A 24,998-nucleotide genomic window follows, 5' to 3' on the forward strand; every position below is an offset into this window, starting at 1 on the left:
AGGATGAATTGTTTGAACAGGTTTGAGTCCTGCTTCTGCAGAGATTTGTGCTTCACTACCCTGATTTTGGTGCACCAGGGCCTGAGGCTTATTCAACACAAGTAAAATCCATGGTAGATGCTGCAACAGGTACTATTCATCCCCCGTGCAGGGGTGCTGGGGCTCTGCCCCAGTGTGCTCTTTTGCCAAGGTCCAACCCGAGGCTCTCACCCCCACCTTGACATCTCATGGGACACCCCAAACCTCCTGCTTTCCAATTTCCACTGGAGGCAGGGCTGCCCCAAATCATGGCCAGAGAGATGGTACCAGTCCCCACGACACTCCCTGTGCTCCGTGGGACCAGCTCTGCAGGCAGGGTGGGAACAGGGACAGAGATGTCCCACCAAAAACCCTCAGCACATCCCTGCCTAAAATAACCATTTCCCACCACAGACTGCAAAAGGCTGAGGGCACGTCTGCTCTCCTTCCTCAGCAGACTTTGCTTTCCCCTGCTGGGATTTAGCTGCTGTGCCAAGATCTGCCTGGCCTTGGGGAGGATGGGGGCAAAGGAACAGCCCTGCAGAACAAGAGAGTGATGAACTGCTCGGCCGCTCCCAGCCACGCCCTGAGTGAGCTCAGATTAACCATCCCCTGAGAGAGAGGAGAAGTCAGCTCTGGGAGTGTTTCCCAGCGTGGTACCCAGCCATGAGACCAGGGGCTCTCAGGCACAGATTGGCTTAAAGCCCCATGCCCTTGGGCCAGGAATCTCCTCCTCTGCACACAGAGTGCCTGCGAGAGATGGAGATACAGGAACCGTTCAAGGCGCTTTTAGTCTCACGTTTTCCAGGCTCATCCTGCTTTGGAGGGGGAGGAAGGGACACATAGAGCTCACTCCTCTGGGCTTCTTTTGCATGCTGAAGGTTATAAAATGTGGCCTCACTTCCCAGGAACCTGGAGGTCCTGCCCCTGTGGGTGCTACACCATCCATCCCCCAGCTGGGTGAAGGCAGTGACCCCATCACCCCCAGCTTGGCCGAGCTGCTCTGCACCCTGCACCCCTCACCTTTCTAACCTGGTTTATTTTTGCTTTGCCAGCTAACATCCACTTTCTCATTTTCTGTAGCTAAACATAAAGCAAGGAGCTGAGAAACCCAGCACACACACCCTCCCCATCCTCCAAATAAACCTGCACACTCGAGGGTCCTGCTCGGAGTGCAGGCTGGCTGATTGGCCTCTCCTTTAATTAATTAACATTCATGTCAACTCAGTTACTATCAGAATTAGAATCACTATTACTAACAGACAGTGCCTCACAAGTAATCTCTTGTGCAACACACAAATGCAACCCCTGGCCCCCCGTGATCACTCCCAAGCGTTGCACAACCACGCAGGAACGGGCAGCGGAGCGGCACCAGCGGGAAGCAGGAACAGGTCTGCAGCAAAGCAGCTGGAGATGCTGCTGTTACTTCTTGGAAGCCAATCTCAAAGGCAAAGGGGACATTAAAGGACTGAAAGCAGCAGACAGCAGCGTGATCCAGTGCCAGTGGAGAGCAGGGAAACCCTCCATGGGCCGACAAGGACGCCCAGGCTGTTGGAACACCCGCAAAACTCAGAAATGTCTCCCAAAGAAATTCCCCCACCAATATCAAACCTGAGTCCTGTTTTGCAATGGCAAGAGAGCTAGGCCTCTAGGAAGGTTATATTGCAATATAAAGAGGCCCTAAGGAATGAGATATCCATTGAGATACCCAAAGGCATGAGGAAGGAGGCAGCTCCCTCCCGTCAGCTCTGGTGCGTGTCCAAGGCTCTCTCTCGAGCTGGTGAAGCTCAAACCCTCGCACAAAGAAAGTGCTGCTGACTTTGAAAGACACGAATTCTGAAAGATAAAGAGTCTTGAAAAGATCTGAGAAAGCTGGAAAGCTCGAAGCAGTTTCTACTTGCAAAGCAGCAAGGTCAGAGCCAGGAATAATTGGAGTTAAAACCTTCTGCTTGCAGAGGAATGGAAAGGACAATTTGCTTTTCCTTTTAGAGGCAAGATTAAATTTACCATTCAGTGGTCTTTTCTCCAAAATCTGGAGAAGAAGGAGGCCGAGACACACAAAAAAGAGAAAGGGAATTGGGCATTAAATCATATTAGGCATTTAGCTAGGACCTGTAGAAGTTAAATACTAAAAATTCCACATCGCTTTGTAGGAGAATGAAATTAATATTAATATATAACCACCTCCCTTACCTAAGAGGGGGGCGCAGTCACCAACCACCCCAACACATCAAATATTATTATTGACCTAAAGCCTTTGAGAAGCTACAATATACTGAATTTCAAGTGCATCGTCCTGCATTCCTGCCCCCTGAGACCCCCAGCACAGCCCAGCACACTCCAGCACAGCATCACAGCACAGATCCCAGCACTGGGATCTGCAGGGAGGTCTCTGCCCACACAGCCATCACACCCACACGCTGGCAAGACAGAGGAGACATCCTCAGACTCTGGGGTTTTACAGTTTGAAGCAAGATAAAAAGAAAAAAGGAGAAAAAAAAATAAAAGTGCATGCCAGGCTGTCTGCAGGCTGGAGACCAGAGCTGCTGCAGTTCACATCAGATGGGAAAGCCTGAAGGGGGGGAAATGCACATTCCTGCTATTATATAAACAGATAAAGTGCTGAACAGGGGCTGGGGTGCCAACTGCAACCATTAACTTCTCCCAGCTTGGAGACTTCTGTCTCCAGTGAGGGCACAGGCTGGACCTCCCCCTCCTCTGGGAGCAGCCCATGGCAGACAGTCCAGCCCAGCCTAACACTGCCCAGTCTAACCCAGCCCGGCTCCACAGGTCCAGAGGAAGGAAACCAAGTCTGACCCAGCAGTTTCATCTCAGATCCTTTTCAGCCGAGGCACCTCCCGGATCCAGAGCTATGGCATGTGTGGGAATCACCAGCTCTCCAGGCACACAGTCCTCCCAGCAGCACTTCAGACAGGCTGAGCCAGGGACCCCTGGGAAGCTGGTCATGGAGGGAGCTCATCCAGGACGTGCCCCTCAAATGAAATGGGTACACGAACGCAGATCTCACCCGTGCTCAGGCCCCCACACTGCAGCAGGCAGGGCCTGCCCAAGTGTGTTACACTAATGCATCCACTACCAACACTGACTCCTAATGTGTGTGATTCCCCAATCCTGATAGAAGAGAATACCCACTCTGCTCCATGTCAGTGGCAGGGTGAGCATCACTGCTGCACAGGGGGGCTGCAGGGGTTGAGGCCACACTGCCAAACACATAACTCCTCTGCCTGACCTTCCTCTCCCTCCCTGCATCTCAGCATCCTCCAAGGACACATTTTTCGTTAGGAGGAGCAGCAGCAGTCACCTTGCAGGGGGTTAATTAAAACCAGGTTGCTTGGATGCCAAGCAGACATGGGACACATCCACCTGTGAATCCCACAGGGGAAAGAAAAAGAGCAGAAGGAGCCAGGATGGGAAGCACACACACTGCAAGAGATCATCTTCCAGCAGGGCAGGGTTAGGGAGCAGGGTGCAGAGATCAGAGACCCTGTTTGGGGCAGAAAACACCCCATCACTGTCACTTGCTGCCTCCAGCAGCCTATGGGTTAAAAAAAATCGAGAGGAGCACTGGTGGTTTCAGCAGCAGCCAGAACCAGAGGAAATGAGCGCTAATCCCAAAGCTGCCCCACTCAAGAGCTGGGTTACCCAACTTCCACCCTGCAGTGCACAGCAGAACAGGTCCCTGGCCTCAGCCCCCACTTCCCAGCCTCAGGATCTCCCACTTGCAAAAAAGCCAAGCCCAGTGCTGCAAACCTCTTCATCCCTGCCCTCCTGGCAGTTCAGAGGCTGCAGGAAACCCCAGCCTTGGTCGCCTGCGGTACATCGGCCGGTCCTGGTGCTCAGGAGAAGGAACCGGGGGTTTCCTTGCAGACACAACACTGCCAAGGTCCTCCAGCATTCCAGAGGCCACAGGATGGTCTCCACGGGAGTGATGCCCCATGGCTGGTGTGCACAGGGCCAAGAGGGAGCAGAGAGTGGCACAGTCCAGCCACGAGGCACCTGCAGGCTGCGGATAAGCTGCATCGTATCAGCCAGACCGCAATGCTCCCCAAGGTCTGCTCTGGGTGTCCATAAGCACATCCAACCACACGGCTGAGGAGGAACATTTCAGCAGTTTTGGCACAGGCAGGGCTGAAGCGTGTGCTCCAAGGCTGGGGCAAAGCCAGGGGCCAGCATCCTTCAGGGAAAATGTCTGAATCTGAGACAAGGCAGCAACAAAACCCACCCCTGATGAGCTGCAATCATCACTTTGCCCGTTTGGGGCCCTGACCCCCCTCCCTTGCCCTTCACACCCCATCACTGCCCAGGCAAAGCTGCTGTGGCAGAGAATTCGCTTTACAAGTGGAGCAGCTTTGCCATACCTTGGACCTTGCCATTTGGCTTCTGGCCACCTCCAGCACCCAGAGGTTTATTACAACACTTTTGCTTTCTTCTCCTCCTTTTTCTGTTTAATTCCTGGAACTGCTGCACACCTCCTGCCCAGCACAGATGATGCCCAGATCCGGTGGATGCCTCCTCCTCCCCTCTCCCACCAGCTCTGCTGGAGCAGCAGCAACAGCCCAGCAAAGCCTCCACGTCGAGCCATAACCAATGGCAAATTCCTCGAGTGAAACGTAATGTGCTGGGAAGCGCTTCACCATTTCACTTGGGAAAACCGATCCATTTGGCAGCAGAGAGGAGGAAAACATGCTTTGTTTTACAAATCCTCTCCCCAGCAGGAGAGACACTCCCAGAATTTAATATACTGACAGCTCTTGGCTGCCTTAACCGCTGAAACTCCAGAGTGGGGAAAAAATAAAAAAGTAAAAATAGAAGTGATACACTACATAACGCTAAAAGCCATCCTACTCTGCAACTGGTGGTATTGGGCACAGTGGAGCTGCAGTTTTCCCACTCAGGACATGGATGAGGTGGAGGGTCTGAGAGCAGGTTCCCATGCCTCAAGTGCTGGACACCCTGAATTAATTCATTCTTCATCCTCTCTTAGGGTGAGGCCCTGCTGCAGCTCCTTGTTGGAAAACAGAGAAGATGCTGACAGGTAAATCTGGGAAATCGTTTTATAGCAGAGAAACCGGATTCCAAGTCATTCAGCACAAGAATCACTTCCATGAAAGGCAGCTGGCTCCTTCCAGGTGACTAGCAAGCTCCTGGCAACCCCAAACTCCAGCCTCAATAAAATGTTAAGCATTTCAGTGCATTCCCACTTATCCTCCAATGTGTTTAGCTGCCAAAAGCACCCTACGAGCCGCACTGAGAGGGCAAACACCTCAGCCTAAGAGAGAGGCAGACGGCACTTTTTTGGGGAAGGGATTTTAATTCTGCAGCGTGGGGTTCGGGCTCTGGGTCGTTGACAGCGTTACCAGAGCAGAAAGGAAAAAGCAGTGGGTATCTCTAGCTCAAGAGCCCGTAGTTAAACGAGCCTGGCTGTGCCAAAGGAGCACATACCCTCTGGAGTGGCCGCTGCCAGCTCCTGCACGCAGGAATAACATGAGTGTTATTTTGAGGGCAGGCAGTGGGATCGAATTGCCTCCGCTCCAGAGACCGCTGCTGACCTCTCCGAGGAGCAGTCTGGAAGCAAAGGAGTCTGTCTGCTGTTCGCATTTTTTATCTTTTCAAACAAAAAGAAGTTTGCTTTGTATCTCAGCGTTTTACAGTTGTTTGCAACCTCCAAGCATTCCTGGAAACACTAATTAGTCCTTACAAGAGCCTGAAAAGAAGACAGCACCGCTCCTATCTCAGCGAGGGGAGCAGGATGGATAAATCTGGTGAAATGCAAAAGGCCACGGTGGACATTGGTGCCAGTGGTGGGGCTGGAATGCTCATCCTGCTCAAAAAAAAATAATGGAGCACCTCCAAACGCAAGGATGCTGTCACCTACTCCCTCACTAGCGTGCTGGGCTGGCTAAAAAGCTTGGTGAAGTCAGTGGAAAGGCTCCCAGTGACCTAAATGGCTGGGATTTAAAAAATCTCAACTGAGAGCTGGGCACCAGGTCACTGGGTTTGCTCGAAAAGCCCAGTTTTGCAGGAGCAGCATCCCACGTTACATCAGCCAGTGCCACAGCCCCTCTGCAGTGGACACCCTATAAATGGCTCAGGGGAAAAGCTCTGCCCCACCAGGCTCACCCATCCACCCCTCTCCACAGGGGGAAGCTCATCCTTCCCTCCAAATCCTCACTTTCAGGCTGAGACGTGCCAGGAGCTCAGCTTTTGGAGGCTCCCACTGGTGGGGAGCAAACCAAGTGTCCCTTGCAGCCACCAATGCACCTCTAAAACGTCCCCTCCCAAAAGCCAGCTGGTGGAAAACCACAGCAATCAGGATTTGTTCAGTGGGGCATCCCACATTCACCACCTGTAGGCAAGGAATAATACCACCTCATTAAAAACGTGCTTTGAGTCTATTATAGTATCTAGGACAAAGTGTTCCCTATTTTGACACTCTAAGATACATTTTATCAGAGCAAGCTCTTCAGAAACACTCACTGACAAAGATATACTTGATTGTAACAGATTCCTTGCTTCCCCCAGCATTTCAGAATGAATTTTTAGCTTTTTCTCCCCCCTTCCCCCCCACCAAGTCAGATGACACGATGCCCCCACGGTCAGATTTGTCATCAGGGCATCCACTGTGACACCTCCCAGCTCCCTCACTCTGCACAATCAACTTGTGTGGAGGGCGAGGACAGTCCAGAGCATCACTGAGAAAAAACAGTCTCCGAAGCCAGAGAGAACTTGAGAGTGATTCATGGCACTCCCCAGGCACCAAGATTTGTTTTTTGGGGAGGTGTTTGAGATAAACACCTTCTAAAATTAGCACCTGCCTCTCTGCCAGCTCCAATGGGCTGGGGCAGCGATAAAGCTCTGGCATGGCTGAGAGGGTGCAACATTTGGGCACTGATCTGCTGCCCAGCTCATGGCCACTCCTGTCCCACGGGGTTTTCCCAGCCAAGGAAACCCACAACTGCTGCACAGATCCCAAATGGAGAGGTCATTGTCCCAAAGAGTTGTACTGCCAGCTCCCAGTGATGGGGCACGTTCATCTGGGGAAAAGCACCTTATCTCAAGGTTGAGAGTAAGTTCCAAGAGCTTTCCATAAAGAAACAGAAACAGATATGACACTGCTCAGATTTCTTAGCTGGGCTGTTCCAAAGATAGTCCTAAACCACGTAAACCAGCTGGGCAGAAGGACCCTGGCTGACAGGATAAATGGAAGTGGGATGAATGGGTCAGGGACATGCCCCAGACAACACATCCACTTGCTAAAAAGTTAACTGGACCAGAAAATGGTGGGAGTGGGGGTGGAAAATGCTAAAATCAAAACACAGAATCCAAAAAGAAAATCATCAGACTCTGCACCAGCTGTGTTTTCCTGTGGACAGACTAACTACAGGGCAAGAAAGCTGCTCCCAATGCCCAGCGAAGTTCTGAGCAACTTTTTCCCAGGTGGCAGAACTGGTTACACTGAACAGCTGAGTGCCGTGCAGACTCTTTGGGAGAAAACCCAAGCTTAAAGACAGGTCTAGTTTTGGTTTGCATGGAAAACTTGCTGCCTTTCAAAGCCCTGCGTACCCCAGAGCCTTGAAAATGCCCAGCACTTCGGTCTTTTTATCACCACCTATCAGTAGAAAAGATTAAATGCTAATTTGCTGGATACAGAGCAGTGCTCCTCAGCTGCCTTTCTGTTTGCTCACAGCAACTTTCCGTCCTGTTGCTTCTCAGCTAATGCCCAGCTCAAACAGACTTTCAAGGCAAAAGGTCTCGGGCTCTGTACAATTAATTCCTCACTCCCGCACAGCGTCTCATTTCTCCAAGCCAACACCAGCAAAACTCCACCACGCGATTGTGCGTCAAAAAGAACAAGATAAAAAGCAAAGCTGCCAACTCCGGGTATTTCTGAGCCAGGAAGAAAAGAGCTGATCCTCAAAAGCTGCCAGCTCAAATTGCCTCAGCGCTCTTACAGAGCTGCTCCAAACACCAAACTTTTGGAAAGTTGAGTGGGAACCACCTTGAGTGGGCTGTGCACGCTGCAAAACCCAGAGCTATCAGCGCCAGCAGTGAAGGGAAGGAGAAAAATGCACCCGGCAGGGTTCCTCGCTGCAGACAATGCAAAGCACCTCCCCGGGGGTATTTTAGCATCTCCAACACCATGACCACCCTGCAGCTCCTCAGTCACTTCCCCAAAATTACGCCACGAAAGTCAGACCCACAAAAACAGAGCGTGCCCCCTCTTTGCTAACAGGCTTTCGAAATCAGTATGGGGTTTGCTCCTAGACTGTCTTTTCCCCACCGAAAGCAGGCAGCCCCCGCCCGGAGAAACCTGCCCATCCTCACCTGCCGCAGGTTCTTCAGCAGCTCGGTGGCCTCCTCTTGCTTCCCCTGCTTCACCAGCACCAGCATGTCCTGGATCATGCAGATCCGCCGGTGGTAAGGGGGCAAGCTGCTGCCACCGCCCTTCCCAAACTTCTCGCCGGACTTCACCACGAGGGAAGCGAGGAAGTCCCCTCTTTCCCTGGGGGGCACCTTCTTGCGGTGGTGGGCCGGGGAGCTCTCCCCGGCGCTGCCCGGCTGGCAGCCCTTGGTCTGCTTCGTGCCCATGGTGTGCAACCCCGGCTCCCGCAGCCCTGGGGCTGCATGCAAGGGGGGTGACGGGGCTGGATGGCACGGAGGGGGGGCACAAGGCGGTGGAGGGGCGCACAGGAGGATGGAGGGGATGCACAAGGGGTTGTGGGGTACAAAGGGGGAACGCACAAAGGGGTGGGGGACGCCCAGAGGGATGCACAAAGGGGTTTTGGGGGTGAACAGGGGTCGGGGGATGCACAAAGGGTTTAGGGGGGAGGGATGCGCGGAGGGTTCAGAGGATGCACGAAGGGTCCAGGGGGTGCGGGAGCCTAGCAGGGGGGTCGGTGCCCGGCGGCGGGGCGGCTCCGCTCCCGCAGGCGGAGGAGAGGGAGGCTGCGCCCGGCGAAGAGGAGCCGCGCCGCGGCCCCGCCGCTCCGCTCCATCGCCGCGGGGAGCCGGGGAGCCGGGAAGCCGGATCCGAGGAGCTGCTCCTGCGGCTCCGGGCGGCCCCGGGGCGGTGGGAGAGACCGGCGGCGCTCGGCGCTGCAAAGCGGCGGCGGCTCCGCGCAGCCCCCGAGCCCCCCCCCAGCTGCTCTCTCCTCCTCCTCCTCCTCCCGGTGCCGAGGGGGCTCCCCCGGGCAGGGCGGGGGGCGGCGGCCGCGACTTGGGGGCAACTGTTGCTCGGCGGGGGCTCCCCCGGGAGGCGGCTGGGCTCGCCCGGCTGAGGGGTGCACGGAGCGGGGAGAGCCGGGGGAGGAACGGGGGCGGGCACCGGGCACCGAGGCAGGGCTTGCGGAGGAAGCCGGAGCCGGACGGGGCTCTCTTCCTTCCTCCGCCGCCTTCTCGAGCCCAGCGGGGCTGGGGGCTGCTCACCCCGAGGGGCTGCACCGAACGAGGGCAGCGGAGGGAGCTGCACCGGGTTTGTGGAGCGGGGATGGCAGCGGGGCTCGGCTGCCGGCAGCCCCTCCCCGAGGCAGCGAGGGGCATCCCCGCCGGTGCTTCCCGGGGAGGAGCACGGAGGGATTCCCGCTGGATTCTCGCCCCAGGGGATTTGCAGGCGCTTGGCCGTGCCCGTGCCCCGCAGGGATGTGCTTTGGACAGGACGTGTCTGTCCCCTCCGGGCTCCTCTCCGGGAGAAAGCTCCGTGCAGGGTGATGCTGGGCACTGCCGGCTGCCGAGCCGGCTCCTGCACCCTCTGGCCTCCTCCCTCACCTCCACCCCTGCCTGCGGCCGCTCCGGTGCCCACCTGGAAGTCACCACTTGTGCCCTGCCATCCCCTTGCCCCATCCACAGCCCCCCTGCCACCCCATCCCGAGCTTCCAGCCACGCCTTGCACGTGCTGCTCCTTTCCAGCAGCTTCCCATTCAATATTCAGTCACTCCTTATCTTCCAGGCACTCCGCTGGCAGGACTTAGGGCACAGATTAAAGCTCCTGGATAAAGCTTGTGATGAACAACTCTTTATACAGGCACTGCTCACCTGCTGCAGGAGACAGATTGCTCCAGAAGTGCCTGGGAGGGATAAGGTCTGGACTGACGAGGCCCAGGAGCAGCCTCAGACCCTGTCCCAGTGCAAGGGGCTGTTTTCCAACACAGACACGCAGCAAACTCTCCATCCACCCCCACACCTCTGCTTGGCCAGGGCAGGAGAAGACACACCACAGCCACTGTGCAGTGTCCAAGCTGGGAAAGCATCACCTCCTGTGGTAGGAACGAGCTATGGGGGCATTTTGCAACTGTGTTAGAAACAATCCCAAAGCAACACGTGAGAACCCTCTGCATCCTGTGCAATTGCACATCCATGAACACACAAATGCTGTGTTATGTTGAAGTATAAAAGGCAGCTCTCCTCAATCACCAAACAGCTGGAGGCCCATGTAATTGTTCCTAAAAGTCCAAAGGCCAACTCATGTAATGCATTTTTGCACCCAGACCACGAGAACAACACAGAGCCCCACTGACTTCACTAGGGTTTGGCCCTGGTTTACAGAGTCATGCAGCACATGATCCAAAACAGGGCCAAACACTGGTGTCTTCCCCCAAAAAACAGCTCATGACTGCTGTCACGAGCCAAAAACTACACTTCAGTGGTTCAGCCATATCAGGTAAAGTCAGATGAGGAAACAGGCAGCCAAATGGTTTGCAGAAACCACACGTTTGTGTTAACCAAAGGCCTCACCTGGCAGTAAATCTCCCTGGAGAAGTCAGGGAGAGGCAGCCAGTTTGCCAATGTCAACAGGAGGCAGCGGGAAGCGGTGCCTGACACCCCTCCAGCAGCATTTTCCCCTGCAGACGTCATCCCAGGTACAGCCTCCTCCCTTCGAAAGGATCAGTCCTCTTAGCAGGGTTATGACACATAATGACATTAAAGAAGGGCTTTTGTGACCCTGCAAGATGCTGTGTGGGGTCTGTGTCTGAAAATGCAATTGAAGCAGAGTCATTTCAGACCTGGAGCCCGACACTGTGCCCCGAAATCCGTGGGACAGGACTGGTCACCTCACGTGTTCGTTCTGCACTGGAATAGACCCAGCATTGTCAGTACTTTCCTGAGCAGCAACTGCAGTCTCAGTCCTGCTGGTACACACAACCTTCCTGCCTAACAGGAGCTGGCAGACAAGGTGCTTCCAGCCCCAAAATCCTCTGCCTGTCCCTGAGTTTCACCTCAGAGCCTGTTGTACAGTAAGAAGCCAGCGAGGTCAGGTCAGTTCACCTTTCCAACAAAAATATTGAATAATGGAAAAGAAACAGAAAGAGAAACCCCTGCCAGGGCTGAGATCCCCCATTCCCTGCACTCCTCCAGAATTTGAGGCCACGGGGCCTCCTCCAAAGAGACACAGCTCTGTACAAACAGAGCACCTCATCCAGGATGAAGGGAAAAGCACACACCTCCCTTATGCCAAGAGCCATCACTCATTCCAGGCACATGGAGAACCAAATCCAGCCCATCTCTGATTTTCAACCACTTTAAAAAGGGCTGTTTGTGCCCTTTCCCATGAGCTGGGGCAGCTTTGTCAGCACAGGCTGCAGGACTCACCATGCCAGGAAGGCACAGACATCTCTCCACCTCTTCAGGTCCATCCAGGGGGGCCACCTCACATTTGTGGGATACCACCATACCTATCCCCTCGGGACTAAAGCTACAAACCCCCTCCCTTCCCCACCTGCTGCCCAGAGGAGAGAGGAGCTTGGCCCACAAGGATCCTGGCCAAGGAGGTGGTTTTGCACAGCAACCATGGCCCGAGTAAATAAATAAAGCCCAACCTTTGCACTCCTGACACTTCTGTCAGCAGGGCAGAGTTCATCAACCTCTCTGATCAGACTTACTTATAGCACACAGGACAAAGCCTGGGGGGAAAAAAAGAAGAGACAAAATTGTGGGGTGTGCTCTTGTTACACGAATGCAAAGCAAACACCAAGCACTGCCAGGTCGGAGGAGCTGGATTTATGTTCCCTGTGAGTGGATGCAAAGGAACTGTGACCATTCAGGGCAGCTCAAGAATAACCTCCAGGCTCAGCACTGGTGGCTCAATGGTACAAGCTGTGCAGATCCCTCAGCAATGCTCCATCCCAGAGCATTGTTCACTTCTACACCCTCAAAAGGTCCCATCCAGCTGCAGACCCAACCTTATGGCAACGCTCAGCTTTCATGGACACCCACAGTTTTCCATATACACTCAAAACATGTAAACCAAGCCCACCCAGCACCAGAAAACTTGACCCCAGCCCTCGTGTGCTGGGAACTGGGGCTGTCCTGCAGTGCTCTGGGGGCTGGAGCTCGCTCGGCAGCTCTGACTGATGAAATGTTCTGCTAAACTCATTAGTGGATCCACAGCCAATGTGCATTTTTTCCTTAGTGCAGATGTGTGCAAACTTCAAATTAGTAGATGTTTGTCTAAGGGGGTTTCTTTTTTTTTAAAAAAAAACCTCCTTTCATGCTTTTTATGATGTCTAATATTAAGGGCGAGTTAGAAAAATCCGCTGCTTTAAAGGGAAATAACTTCAGACCGTGAAATCGTGAAAGACAACAGTTTCTCCTCCCCCACAAAACTCAGATTTAAGAATGTTCTTGCTTCTACATCAAAAAGAAATTAAAGCTTTTCAGCGCATTCTGCAGAGGCCAGGGAACATCCATACCGTGTGAGTCAATAACCTGATGGAATAAGCTGGTGTGCAGGAAGTCTGACATCAAACACCTGAAAAATGGAGACGTTCACCCTCAGTTCCCCAACATCCCAGGTGTGGGGACCCACCACCAAACCGCTTGGCACACCTGTAGCATATACATTTGGCTTCAGATTAGTCACAGACAGAACTAACTTCCCACTTCCAGGAAGCACTGACCGGTTTTACTGGAAGTTCACAATCCAGTCACGCTTCTCTCTTCCCAGCCCACCTGTGCTGTTCTCTGCAATGTGCTTTGTAAAGTGCTGGAGCTCCCCCCTCTATCCATGAACTCACAGGCTTGGATGGGGGAGATTGATTTCATAACTTGCCCTTTCTGATCCCAGGTTTTGCCCAGGGCTCCCATCCTGAACTGGAAAATCCACTTGGGACAAGTATGATCCAACGTGGGATATTCAAAAGAGGGTCTAACCCTGTAGACCTTCATAAGTGGGTATTTTGCAAGAGGGACCAAGCTCAGTTTCTCATCAAACCCTCTTGCTTTGAAGGGCAGCACAAGACTTGCCAATTTTTCTTGACTGGGATGGAATTATTAGGATTAATTTTAAATGTCAGCATCAGATTCAGGTTAGTGCTACTCACTCTGTGAAAAGACTAAGCTGACTAAGAGAAACATTACTTTCAAGATGGCATTTAAAGGAATCCCAGAGTTAAAGTGATTTTTGTCTCTTACTTTAATAAAAGCAACCTTACTGTATGACACCACCAAATCCAACAAGAGGAGAGCAGTCAGTCTCAACAGACAATCTCTGGGGAAGAAGGCCCAATTGAAAAATGTGATTTTAAAAGAACAAAAGGCTATCCACATCCTAAGCTTAATTCAGTTCAGATTTGACAAGGCACAGCAGTAAGACAGGGTTGAAGGGCCTTGTGAAATGCTGCAAGGTGGAATTGCAGATGAACTGAACTCCAGGATAAACAGGGATGAGAAACATTGAATGTACCGAGAGGTGTTTCTAAGGAGAAATGAAAGAATCTCATGTAGAAGCACTTATGTTTCCTCCTGGAAATGGATGAAGTCGTCCTGTATTCACCTTTAAATTAATTCTCCACATTCAGCCTAAGCTACAAAAGGCAGGTGAAAAGAATTTAAAAAAAAAAAAAAATCCCTGTCTTCATCCCCCAAACCAAGGGAGAACACAACCTGAGCAGCCAGAGAAATATCAGTGCAATGCAGAGGGGAAACACCCTCCTCCTGCTCTCCCTTGCTGCCTGAAATCTGCCCTGAACTCCGATTTCATCTGAGTTCAGCATCTCCCAGGTTGGAGAGGGGCCGGGGATGAGGAAAGCAGGCATGTTTCTCAGGGCTGGGTACCAGGGGAAAAAGCTCCTACAGGTAAGAGCACAGAGCTGCCAAAATCCCCAAACCACAATGTGGAAAGCTTTCTTCTTAATTGTTAATTTGCTGCACCTTATCACATTCATTACACTGCAACAGCTGCACCTACACGAGTGTTTTTAGAAGAAAAGGATTAGGATTCAAAGCAAATCCCACACCCCTTCCCAGCAATTCTGCTGCCACAGATGGAAATGGGGATTTTTCATGCAACACCCTTGGCCAAACCACTTCACCTCCCAGTGCCCCATTCTTGTCACCAAGCCAGGCTCACTGGGTGCCACCAAAATATGCTGTCATCCCGTTATCCCACCACCAGCTGCTTTCTTGTGGGACTTTTAACTTTAAAAAATTTAAATTCCAGCAAAGGCTGCATTCATCTCCCTGGGGTTGCATGCTGGGGGATTTGTTGGTTTCGGTTTCTGAGTGGTGGTTGGGGTGTTTTTTGCCACCGACAAGTGTTTAACTACTTAGTCAAATCAGAAGAGCGGAAAAATATTTGTTAGGTACCAGAAGCCTTTCCTCAGTCCAAAGGGATGGTCTGTAAAGGCATCTGCCTGTGTCACACCCATGGGTGCTGGGAGGATGGACCCCTCTGCATCCAAACTTATCCCTCCAGAGCAGAGGGCAGCAGTGTTGACCTTCCCCCACACTCAGGTATCAAATGTGCATGGGGATTGCTGTCTAGAAGCACTTTTACAGTCTCATATTCAAATTCAGGTGCTTTCCCCCCTGCGGTGCCACCTCTCTCTCTCCTCCCAGATTTCCCATGCAAAATATGTCCAAACTCAAACCCTTAACCCTGAGCAAATACAAAAATACTTCAGCAGCCGGAAGCAATTCATCTTCCCTTCACGTGATGGCTTCAGCTTCTTTCCCACTCAACAGTCTGGATGCCGTGTTTATGAAACCAAAAGGCTGTTTACACACTGTCCAAAAGTTGTTTAGCAAGAGGTTAAAGCTGCCAAACATTTTTCTGGAGTCATCTTGAAAGCTACCCTTTGCTTTCCTTCCAGCAGGATTAAAAAGTCTTGGGCAACTTTCTGCACTTTGGTCTGCAGGGAACCTTGAGATGCTCTAGCAGGAATAAAGATCAGTGAGCATTTTCATGGAGAATTACCTCTTTGTGCTGTAAGGAAAACACTAATTCACATGTGGAACTGGGAGACAAGACTCTGGGAGCGTGTTCTTGGATTTTTCCCAAAGATAGCTCTGTGCCACAGTTGTATCCCCTCCCGGGCTCCAGCACCAGATCCACAGTGGGATATGAACACCCAGCAGTGCCAGAGGGGCTGATCCATCCCCAGCCAACCCCACTGCCGATCACTGGGAAGGGGAGCCCCACCAGGATCACACCCAGCCCTCCTAGAGGAGCCTCTGCAGGGAGGGAGAAGCGAGCACAGCACCCGGTCGGAGCCAAGAGCCACAAGTCAGTTTGACTCACGCTCCTGATGGTTTCCAAATGTTTCCCAGAATCCAGCCATGACGTGAAGATGAATGTTTTGGAGGGGCCACCCCCATCCATCGCTGCCACAGCCCAACTCCGAGCATGTTTTGTCTCGGGAAGAGGGTGACTGGTTATTACAGGAGTTTATTGAGTTTTGCATGTGCCAGAGTCCCGGGATGAAGCACTTCTGGGTACCTGCTCTCTAATTCCTGCTCGGCATTAACGCCCCTTTGGAGGAGCAGCTCTGGGGCAATGGATGTGCTGCTGGAAGCCCCAGGCTGAGGTGGCTTCTGGGGACAACTTGGGGCCACGAGGACACAAGCCAAGCTCGCTGGCCCATTTCCCACCACAGGCATTTCCAGCCATCTCTGCCCATTCCCAGTTTGAATTTGTGGCCTCCAAAGCTGAAAGGTTTCACACGCAGGAGCACCAACATCCCTCCTCCATCCCAACTCTCCTGCTCCCTGCTTCCATAACCTAATCCAGGACCCAGAGTTCCACAATGGAGATCGAGTTGCAGCTGTTTGGCAGCCTCAGCCCTGTCAAATCTGGGTGCCAGAGGCAGGGCAAGAGCGATGCCAGCCCGGTTACCTTCACAAACACACACAGCCCAGCTCACGGTGCCTTTTGCTAGGGGAGGAACAAAAGAACCTCTCTCCACTGGAGCTACTGGGGCTGAGCAGGAGGAGCTGAACTCAGGGCTTGTTTATCAGAAACAAACTGGTACAAATCCTATTTGTGCAAAGCTGCTTAAAACCCTCTCGTTCGGAGCCTTTTCGTTTTGCCCGGTGCAGGCGCTGGGCACGTTTGCTGACGAGGACCAGGGAAAAACAGGTCCACAGCCTGGGTTTGCCATCAGCCCCGGCACCTGAGGGCTGCATTTCAGGCAGGGAAGGCATTTGCAGCTCCCTGGGATTAAAATAATAAATAAACTGTGATTTCTGAGCTCTGTTACCTGCTGCTCAATGGAGCCTGAAAGGAAGATAGAGGCAGACGGGAGGGGGAGGGCAGCAAATAAATCCTCATAATTTCATCTGCCTTTCGGATTGTGAATGTTCATTGACTGGATGTGTCCTGTGCTGTCATCCCAGGCTTTAGCTAGGATGAAGGGACTGTTTCCAGGGCATTCAAAAAAGCAGAAGATTTGGGCTTAAACTCTCAATTGTTTGGAGATTGCAAACTCCACCATGTGCAGCACAACAGCCTTTAGCTGCAAGATTTTTGCCCTCCTCATTTTAACTCTGCTGAAGCTGAATTATATTCTATTTAGAGAATACAATATTTAGAGGAAAGAGTGGAATGGCACATTTTTCCAAACAGGAACAAGATCCCCAGCATGTATTACACCACGATCTGGACTTTCCCAAGGTCTGAAGTGATGCCATGGTGCAGCTCAGGCACCTTTCTCATCCTTGAAACTGAAAAGATCTTTTTTTTTTGAGAAGGAATAAGTAAAATCTTTTGTGTTTTCAGTTCAAATCTCTCAAACATGGGCTAAAACTGACCTACATCCAATACTTCCTGTCCACAGAGAGGCTTAAATCACATTTCTTTCCAACTCGGAGTAAAAACTTGGAATTTCAGAAATAATTATAAATCAAAGTCTGCATTCACTTGTGTGAGGAACACTTTCTGATTTTGGAAACACTAATTTTGTTATCAGTTTACTGTGATAAGGTGACTGGATCAAGGCAGCTGGAATTAACTTTACACCGTGTATCTCCTTAATAATGCATTTCCTCCTCTCTCTCAGGGATGGTTCCTGGTCTGGCTGGGCTCCAGGGATGATGCCTTTCTCCAAGTGGACCTAAGGAGGTACCTGCCAGGCAGTGCTGGGATAGACCTTGCTGGGAAGCCTCATCCATGGGATTAAATAGCCAATAAAAAACCCCCCTTTTGCACCAGCAGCAAGATTCAACTTAATTTCACTGAAATAATCAAACGGTTTGGGGTCATTTCAGCAACACAGTAATATGCAAGTCAGGCTGACCCGATCCAGCACGATGTGCTCTCTCAGCACTCCCCTGGCAGAGAACACGGCTGGGTTTAACTGGGACTGCGCCGAGCAATCCTGAGGGCTCGCAGGGTCACAGCTCCCCATCCCCTCCCACCGCGGCAGGGGAGCAGAGCAGCCCAGGGCTTTGCAGAACCACGCCTGATTTTAGATTACAGCAAAGAGATTTAACCAGGCATTAACATCCCCACGCTGCCTCGGGCTGGTTCCCGAGCACGCCCCCAGGTAAGCAGCCCCAATTCCCAGCCCAGTTGCCCAAGACCCCCCATCAGCACAGCAGTGGGTACAGCTCAGGTTTTAACCTCGCTGGTGAGTGCTCCCCGTCCTCTGATCCCCCCCAAAGGGCCAGAAGATTTGATGGAATCACGGATTTTCCTTTTTCCAATCTGGCAGAGAAGCCCAGAGCGGGTGCTCAGTCAGTGGAGCTCGTTCATCTCCACCCTCTCGGCTTGTCCGTATCCAACAGCCCCATTCACTGCCAGAAAGTTAATTAACCAGCGCCCCGCGAGGGGCGGGTGAAGCCTTTTGCATAAAATACTTGTTTCCCGGGAAGAGGGGGAGGGGGGACGCAGCTTAAAACATTCCTTGGGATGCCTAAATAATCCAGCCCAGATGGAAAATGTGTTCATAAAAGGAAGATGTTGAATACAAAGCAACTGTGGGGGAATGCAGAAATGCAGACAGGCAGGAATGGAAGGGGAACAGCCACAGCAACACAACTCACTGCAGGTGATGCCCAGTCCCTGGAAAGCCAAAATCTGCTCCTCCCAATTTTATTTAAATTTTTTCAACAGCACAACCAGGATTATTTTTCTCGTCGGGACAAGAGGATGTATGGCAAGAAAATAACAGCACAAATCACTTTGTGAGGGTAAATAGAAGGAAAGAAACTGCAGCTTAAAGAAGAGGAATGGGGTTAGAGGGAGAGGACGCAGGTGGACAGTCCTCTCCCTCCCACAGATGGGAGCACCAAAAGCTTAGGGCACTTTAGAAAGAAAAAGGAGATGCGCAGATGAGCCACAACCCAAAATATAGACTGAAAACTCAGGGATAATTTAGAAATGGTGTTGAGAAGTGTGGATCTACTTTCCTTTTACTGTGGGGCTCCTTTTGTGACATTGCTCAGCATCTCAGCGATACCACACGCAAGAAAAAAGTACCACAGGACTCAAAAAACCCACGTTTTTAAATGCAGTAATTGTACTTAGAGCAGTTGAAAGCAACAGCCACCATCACTTAATAATAAAATAATAAAAATAACATAAACTGTCACAGAAATCTCCCAGCAGTGGATCAGACCATCACCTCTGCAGAGGTTCAACACAGAAGCCATGCTCCAAACCCCCTTCCAGTGGCTCCTCTGCAGAGCCAACACGCTGCCACATCCAGAGCAGCATTTTCAGGGCTCTCTGTCATCAGCACAATGATAACAGTGATCACTTCACAGCTCTCCAGAGCTCTGCTATTACCAGCTCCCATCAGTGAGACCCTCTGTCCCTGGGACAACCAGTCAGATGCTCAGTGGTTTATTTTTGTCAGGGAACAAGCACAAATTAACCCAAAGCCACAAAGAGATTCAGCAAAGAATACAGAAAGCTCATTCAAGCACCAGATGGTAGCAGGCCTGAGCAGACTCTAAGGCCTCTTCCCTGCTTAGTCTTCTCAGCCTTAATCTAGATAAAAGCCCTTGCTTCTTGAGCAAAGAGCTTATTTTCCCCACTAAGAAGATGAGGGTGTTAAATCGTGGAGAGCCAGAGGAGTACTGCTATTTAGAGAAGGTGATGAAACATGTTTCAGATATTGCACTAAACGTTCCCAATCTCACCCTCCCTCGTAGCTGGAGGTAAATCACCAGGTGACCTGGGACAGGCTATATCCCCACCAGGAGAGAAGAGCCAAAGCTCTTCAAAGTAACTTCAGTTGGTTCTGACCACAGCTCAGACCCCTGAAATAATGATTTTGCCAACATGTGTTCACATTTTCAGACATTTTAGACCCAGGTTTGTAAGACTGTACAGGACCCAAGTGCTGCAGTAAGGCCACCTGTAAGCAAATCCTGGGGGAAAAGCCAAGCTTGTGTCTCTTTGGATCACTGAAGGTGATTTCTCTCACTCTGCCCAAAAAAACTGTGGCTGCCTCATCCCTGGAAGTGTTCAAGGCCAGAGTGGATGAAGGTCTGAGCAACCTGGTCTACTGGAAGGTGCCCCTGCCCATGGCAGTGGGTTGGAACGAGATGATCTCTAAGATCCCTTCCAACCCAAACCATTCTGTGATTTGCAGGGGATGGCATCTGGATTTCCATATGACACCTTCAGAAGGAAACCTGTGCTTGGATATATTACCCAAGCAGCACATCTGGCACTGGAAGGTCAACCCACGTATGGACAACAGACACAACAGGCTTCCCTCTGTTGTCATGTGGAGGGAGATCCCCACGTTGTCAAGGAGGGAGATCTCCACTCTCAGGCTGTCAACACAACCAGCCACATTCCTGCTGCTGAGGACAGGAGCAAGGTTTGCCAAGGTTGTCTGGCAGCTACAGATAAGGGATGAGCAGATGGACGTGGTGTGGTGGATCCTGGGGGGTAGGAGGGGAAAGTCACAGGCCTGGAAGTCTTAAAAGGCACAAGAAGAAAGAAAAATCAAATCAAAGCTAAATGCTGCAGCTCTCCCTCTCACTACAACCTCCAGCGCTGAAATAATCCAGGAGTGCTTTGAATTCCAGCAGAGAGGGCTCTGAACATCTGATTTTGGATTCAAGCCACAGCACTGTGAGCACCAGCAGCATTAACCCCGAGCACAGCGGGAAGCAACGAGCCCTGCCTTTCCTCCTGGCCATCCCAGGGGGGCTTACAGACCTCACCACCCCCCCAAAATCCTTCCAAACACCACCTCTCCTTTAGCAAACGTTGATGCAGCGATGTGGGACGGCCACCCACAACTGCAGCAGCCTCACACCAGTGCTCTTCCTGGGGGGAGCATTGATCCCATCCCAGTCCAGGGCTCTTTCCACATTCTCAACCATCAGGACAGAGAGGTTTTATCCCTGTTTTGCAGATGAGGGCATGAAGCAAGAGGCAGACTGGGCATGAGGTGGTCCCCAAAACCCAGGGTTTCTCTCTGATTCACCTGAGTTTGTATCTTTGCCAGAACAGGAGATTTGATAGTTTTTTATTTAAATACCTAAACTGCAGAGGTACAGCCATGCTTTGCTTCAAGTCTGCTTTATCTTAACACACCCCTAGCCCTGTAAAGCATTTCCCAACCAGAAACAGACTTCAATTCTTCATGAACAGCTTTTAGTCTGGCCACAATTTTTGTTGTGCATCATGAATTTTAATAGAAACACACACAAACCCCAATCCCTCAGCACCAAGGCATCGAGGCAGGTGAGGTTTGTACAAGGTGAGACATGATACTGTTTTTTTTTTTAACACAGTCACAGTAAATGGTTGTGGTGGGTGAGGGAAAGCCCAACAGAGCCACTTCCATCCATGGAAAGGGAAGAGCTGCAGCTTGGAATCCATCTGAGTCAGGTCCTGCATCACAGCAGTGCAGCCTGACTTGGGTGCTCCATATCAGCATTTGTCAAAACTATGACAGCCCCAAAAAAACACCCCTAAAAGAAACCACTGGGGCTGCCCACTCCCATCTGGCATCCTGCCATTCCCACCCCATCTTTCCATCCATCCACCCAGGAGATGACCCCAGTCACCAGCAGCTACCCACTTGTAACAGCATCCCTGGATAAGCAAGGCCAAATGCCCCAAACAGACCCCCAAACCAATACAGAGACATCAAAGATTTTTGGATTAAATGATCTTTCTGGCTCTGCTGAGGGGGTTATTCTCTGTTGTGGCTTTGGTAGCAAATAAATCACTCTGCCTTCCCTTTGCATGAGCCTCAAAAATGCCCCCCTGCCATTCACAGACATCCACCCTGGCACGATGCAGATCCAGATCCCACCCTTCCCACACGGGACGGATTAGTGATTCACCCTCTGGTTTCAGCACCTCTGGCAGCCCAAGAAATTAAATTAAACTCCTCTAACACATCCTTGGCATCTTCTCCCAGAAGGTTAAAGCAAACAAACAAATCCCAACGCTTTCATTTGCCAGAAGGAAAAGCAATCCCTGCTAACACTCGGCGGGGAGAGGTTTGGGTGATGAGTTGCATGGACAGTCAGCCCAGTGGAGGGCTTCCCATTTTCAGGAATGGGCTCCCTCACAGCCATGCTGAAGGCTGCAGCCTTACTGGCAGCTTTCTGCAACAGCAGAAACCCCACAGCTCTGTGGCTGGAGGTAACCTGTTTTGGGGAAACGAGCAGAATGATGCCCAGAGCACCCTCTCCCCACAGAGAGAGCAGCAGGGAGGGATGTTTCCCAAAATCTCTTGGCAAGGTACCATCTGATTTTGCAGTCAATGGCACACTTATGGGCAAGGCTGAGTGTCACATGACATGAGGTTGGGAGGAGGAGGAGGCAGCAGCATTACCAGCATTACTAAAAGCCCCAGAAGAAGACCCCAACAGAGAGATCTCTCCAGCAGGCACCCGGTGGCTCTCCTGGGCTGTCCCAGCCAGCTCTTGGAAACTCTGTGCTTCCAACAACATGAACATCTGCAAGCTGCTCTCAGGAAATTTGGCCAAAAATAGCAGACGTGCTATCCTCAAGAGTCACAAACTTTTGACCCTCCTGAGGTCACACCATGAGACTCACATGGAGAGCACTCGTAACATCACACACCTACTGCTCAAAGTAGGTTATAAACCACACATGGAAGGACTCGATGCTACCAGAAATGTTGGATTCGGCAAGTTTCTGTTGCCCATGATCTGAAACACCGACCCTGTTCATACACAGCAGCTCAGGCCACCCAGCAAACCTTCACCAGGCCTGTTCCCGTCGCTGTCAGCCCCCAAAGGCTAATGCTCCCCACACCTGGGTAAAGACCACTGAGCTCTAATCTGATGATCAAGATATTCCCGTGGTAGCCAGATCTGCACAGCACCAGAAGGTCTGAGGGAACTTAGGGCTTTGGGAGAGTTTAGTGGAGATGGCAGCAGCAGATGGCAGGTATAGGGAGAATCCCCTCACCTTCAGCAGCAGGGCTGCCAGCACCCACCCTGCACAGCCTGCTGCTCCTCCCAGGGAGCATCCCCATGTCCTCCCATCCCATCCAGGAATGGTAGCCTGGACTCTATTCTTGGGCAGCTATAAACCTTAGCTCACATTCAGCTCTATCTGCTGCTGCAATGCCACAAATGACTCGAGGGCGGGTGTTGATGCTGCAGTAGCCCAGGGTGTGTTATTCAGTGCATGCTCACACTCAGCCCTCCAGTTTTCAGCAGATCTGCTCAGATCCCAGTTGTCAACCACACAGAAGTGCTTCTCTAAGTATTTTGATTTTGTCAGGGCAACCGTTCTAGGGGGCCATTATGTGCCCCTGCATATTCAGCTACCCCAGTCAAGCAGAAGCAGGCAAGTCCCGGCATGCTGGGCTCCAACAAGCCCTGGGCTCCGGGGGACTCCTTCCTCCTGCCAGTCACCTCCAACACAGCAGCTTTCAAGCTGCTCTGACTGACACCAGGGTCCCTGCCAGCCTCCAGCTGTGCCCAGGCTTTGAGGAGATGACGGGCACCTTGTGTGCCAGGGCACGGCTTCCCCTGTGCCACAGCCACTTGTTTGTTCCACACACGGACAGTCAATGCCCGGGGAAGAGAGATTTCCTTCTGAAAAACTGCTTTGTGTCGGTCTACATCCCTTCTGCACACAAAATGCTGGGGAGTCAGCAACCCCTGCATGGTGCTCCAGCGATGGCAGAGCATCCTCATGCGAGTGACATTCCCAGGGCAGGCACTCCTGGGAGATTTCCCATGATTAGGGCTTCCTGTATTCCTACAAACCATTTTATTCATGCACAATGGAGTGTCATAAATAATTACAAACAGGCTGTGCTCCCAGAGCACCGGGTGCAGCACAGTGTGCCAGGAGTTTGCCTCACTCCCTAAGAGCCAGAGGGAACCACGCACACAGTATCTTCATTCAAAGGCAGAGGGAGAAAGGAGAAGAGTTCCCTCATCCACCAGGGCCAGGAAACACAGAACTGTGGCTTTATTTGAAGTAGGAGACTGGGGAAAAGCTCAGATCCTCAAGAGAACAATTAGGTGACTAATTCCCACAGCCTTCAGGGCAAAGTTAGGCATGGGAGTTGGGTCCTGGTCAAGATGTACTAATGTCTTGCTGCCATCAGGGATCTGAGGCACAGACCTGGAAACACCATCTCTTTCCTCCCAATATCACCCCTGATGTTAATTATGAATTAAGACAGACCCTGTGTGTGACAACCAGCACCAGCATCAGATCTGGGGGCTGAGGTTTACAATTGTCACAACAGAGAAAAGCAAATCCTATGGAATTCCTCCTTTAATCAAAAGCAGGAAAAGGTTTGTTTAACTGCTTTGACCCTTGCTCAGTAAACCTTCTCCTTACCAGGCTGGGCTTCGATGGGGGAGATCCACAAGCCCAATTTATTCCTTACAAGTTTCCTGCTCTTCCTTTTCCCCACCCAGAAGCAAGACCTGGGAAAAACAAACTAATTCCCCAGACTTTTCCCAAGCAACTGCAGATGTGGAATGTTTGTAATTACAAGTGCATCCACTGCCTCGGATGCTGCTCAGAGGGACACCACGTGCCTGCTGCTGAGTGAGTGCTAAGGCTGGGTTTGCTGTTTATTGGAAATACAGATGGAGACAAAGACACAAGGCATTTTGTCAGGTAGGGGTTTCGGCACAGCGTGGTCTCCTGCTGTGCTTGGAGGCAGTCAGGGGCACGGTGGAGAGCAGGGATGCAGGAGGGAGCACCAGAGCCCCCCCAAACACGCAGGTCTCCCCGTGCCGGCTGGGAATGCCTCTCCCATGGGGAGACCTCACAGCTCTCCCTCTCACCGGCACCTCAGCTGGGTCTGCTGCAAGAGGGCCTGCCAAGGGACACGGCCTGGGCTAGGAGCTGTAGATAAAGTCAACCTCGCTGGAAAATCCCCGTTTTCACTCCTATACCTGCGCTCAGCACACAGAATCTGAGCGCTGACCCAAGTCCAAACAGCACCTGAAGTGAGAGACCACTGGGGAACATCGTGGGGGGGAAAGGCTGGAAAACTGCTGTCGTTCATGCAATTTTTCATCCCTTCCTAAACCAAGACCCCCTATTTTAGGGGGTCCACAACATCGGACAAGGAGCCGGTCGCCAGGGGAAGGAGGGCAGCAGCCGCTCAGATGTGACACAACCCAACAGACACAGACCCCAGCCCGCAGCAGCCCCACGCAGGGGTGCCCCGCTCCCCTTGGGGCCGCACACACCCCTCGGGGGAGCCTTTCCCGGCTCCATCGGCTCCTGGAGGTGGGTCCAGGCCGAGCTCGTGCCGCCACCT

General features: G+C 51.9%; 1 protein-coding gene across 2 annotated transcripts in view; it reads right to left on the reverse strand.

The window, feature by feature from the left end:
* The window catches only part of LRRC75A (leucine rich repeat containing 75A), a 70,801-nt gene extending 61,852 nt beyond the window's left edge, over window positions 1-8,949 (reverse strand). For both annotated transcript variants that reach the window (XM_017832547.1, XM_017832546.1), the window contains exon 1: window positions 8,365-8,949. In XM_017832547.1, coding sequence (XP_017688036.1) covers window positions 8,365-8,628 — 264 coding nt within the window. In that variant the 5' untranslated portion in view covers window positions 8,629-8,949. The remainder of the gene's footprint in view (window positions 1-8,364) is intronic.
* Between the last annotated feature and the right edge of the window lie 16,049 nt (window positions 8,950-24,998).

The sequence above is a fragment of the Lepidothrix coronata genome, unplaced genomic scaffold, assembly GCF_001604755.1.
Source record: "Lepidothrix coronata isolate B3197 unplaced genomic scaffold, Lepidothrix_coronata-1.0 Scaffold203, whole genome shotgun sequence".
Classification (NCBI taxonomy): Eukaryota; Metazoa; Chordata; class Aves; order Passeriformes; family Pipridae; genus Lepidothrix; species Lepidothrix coronata.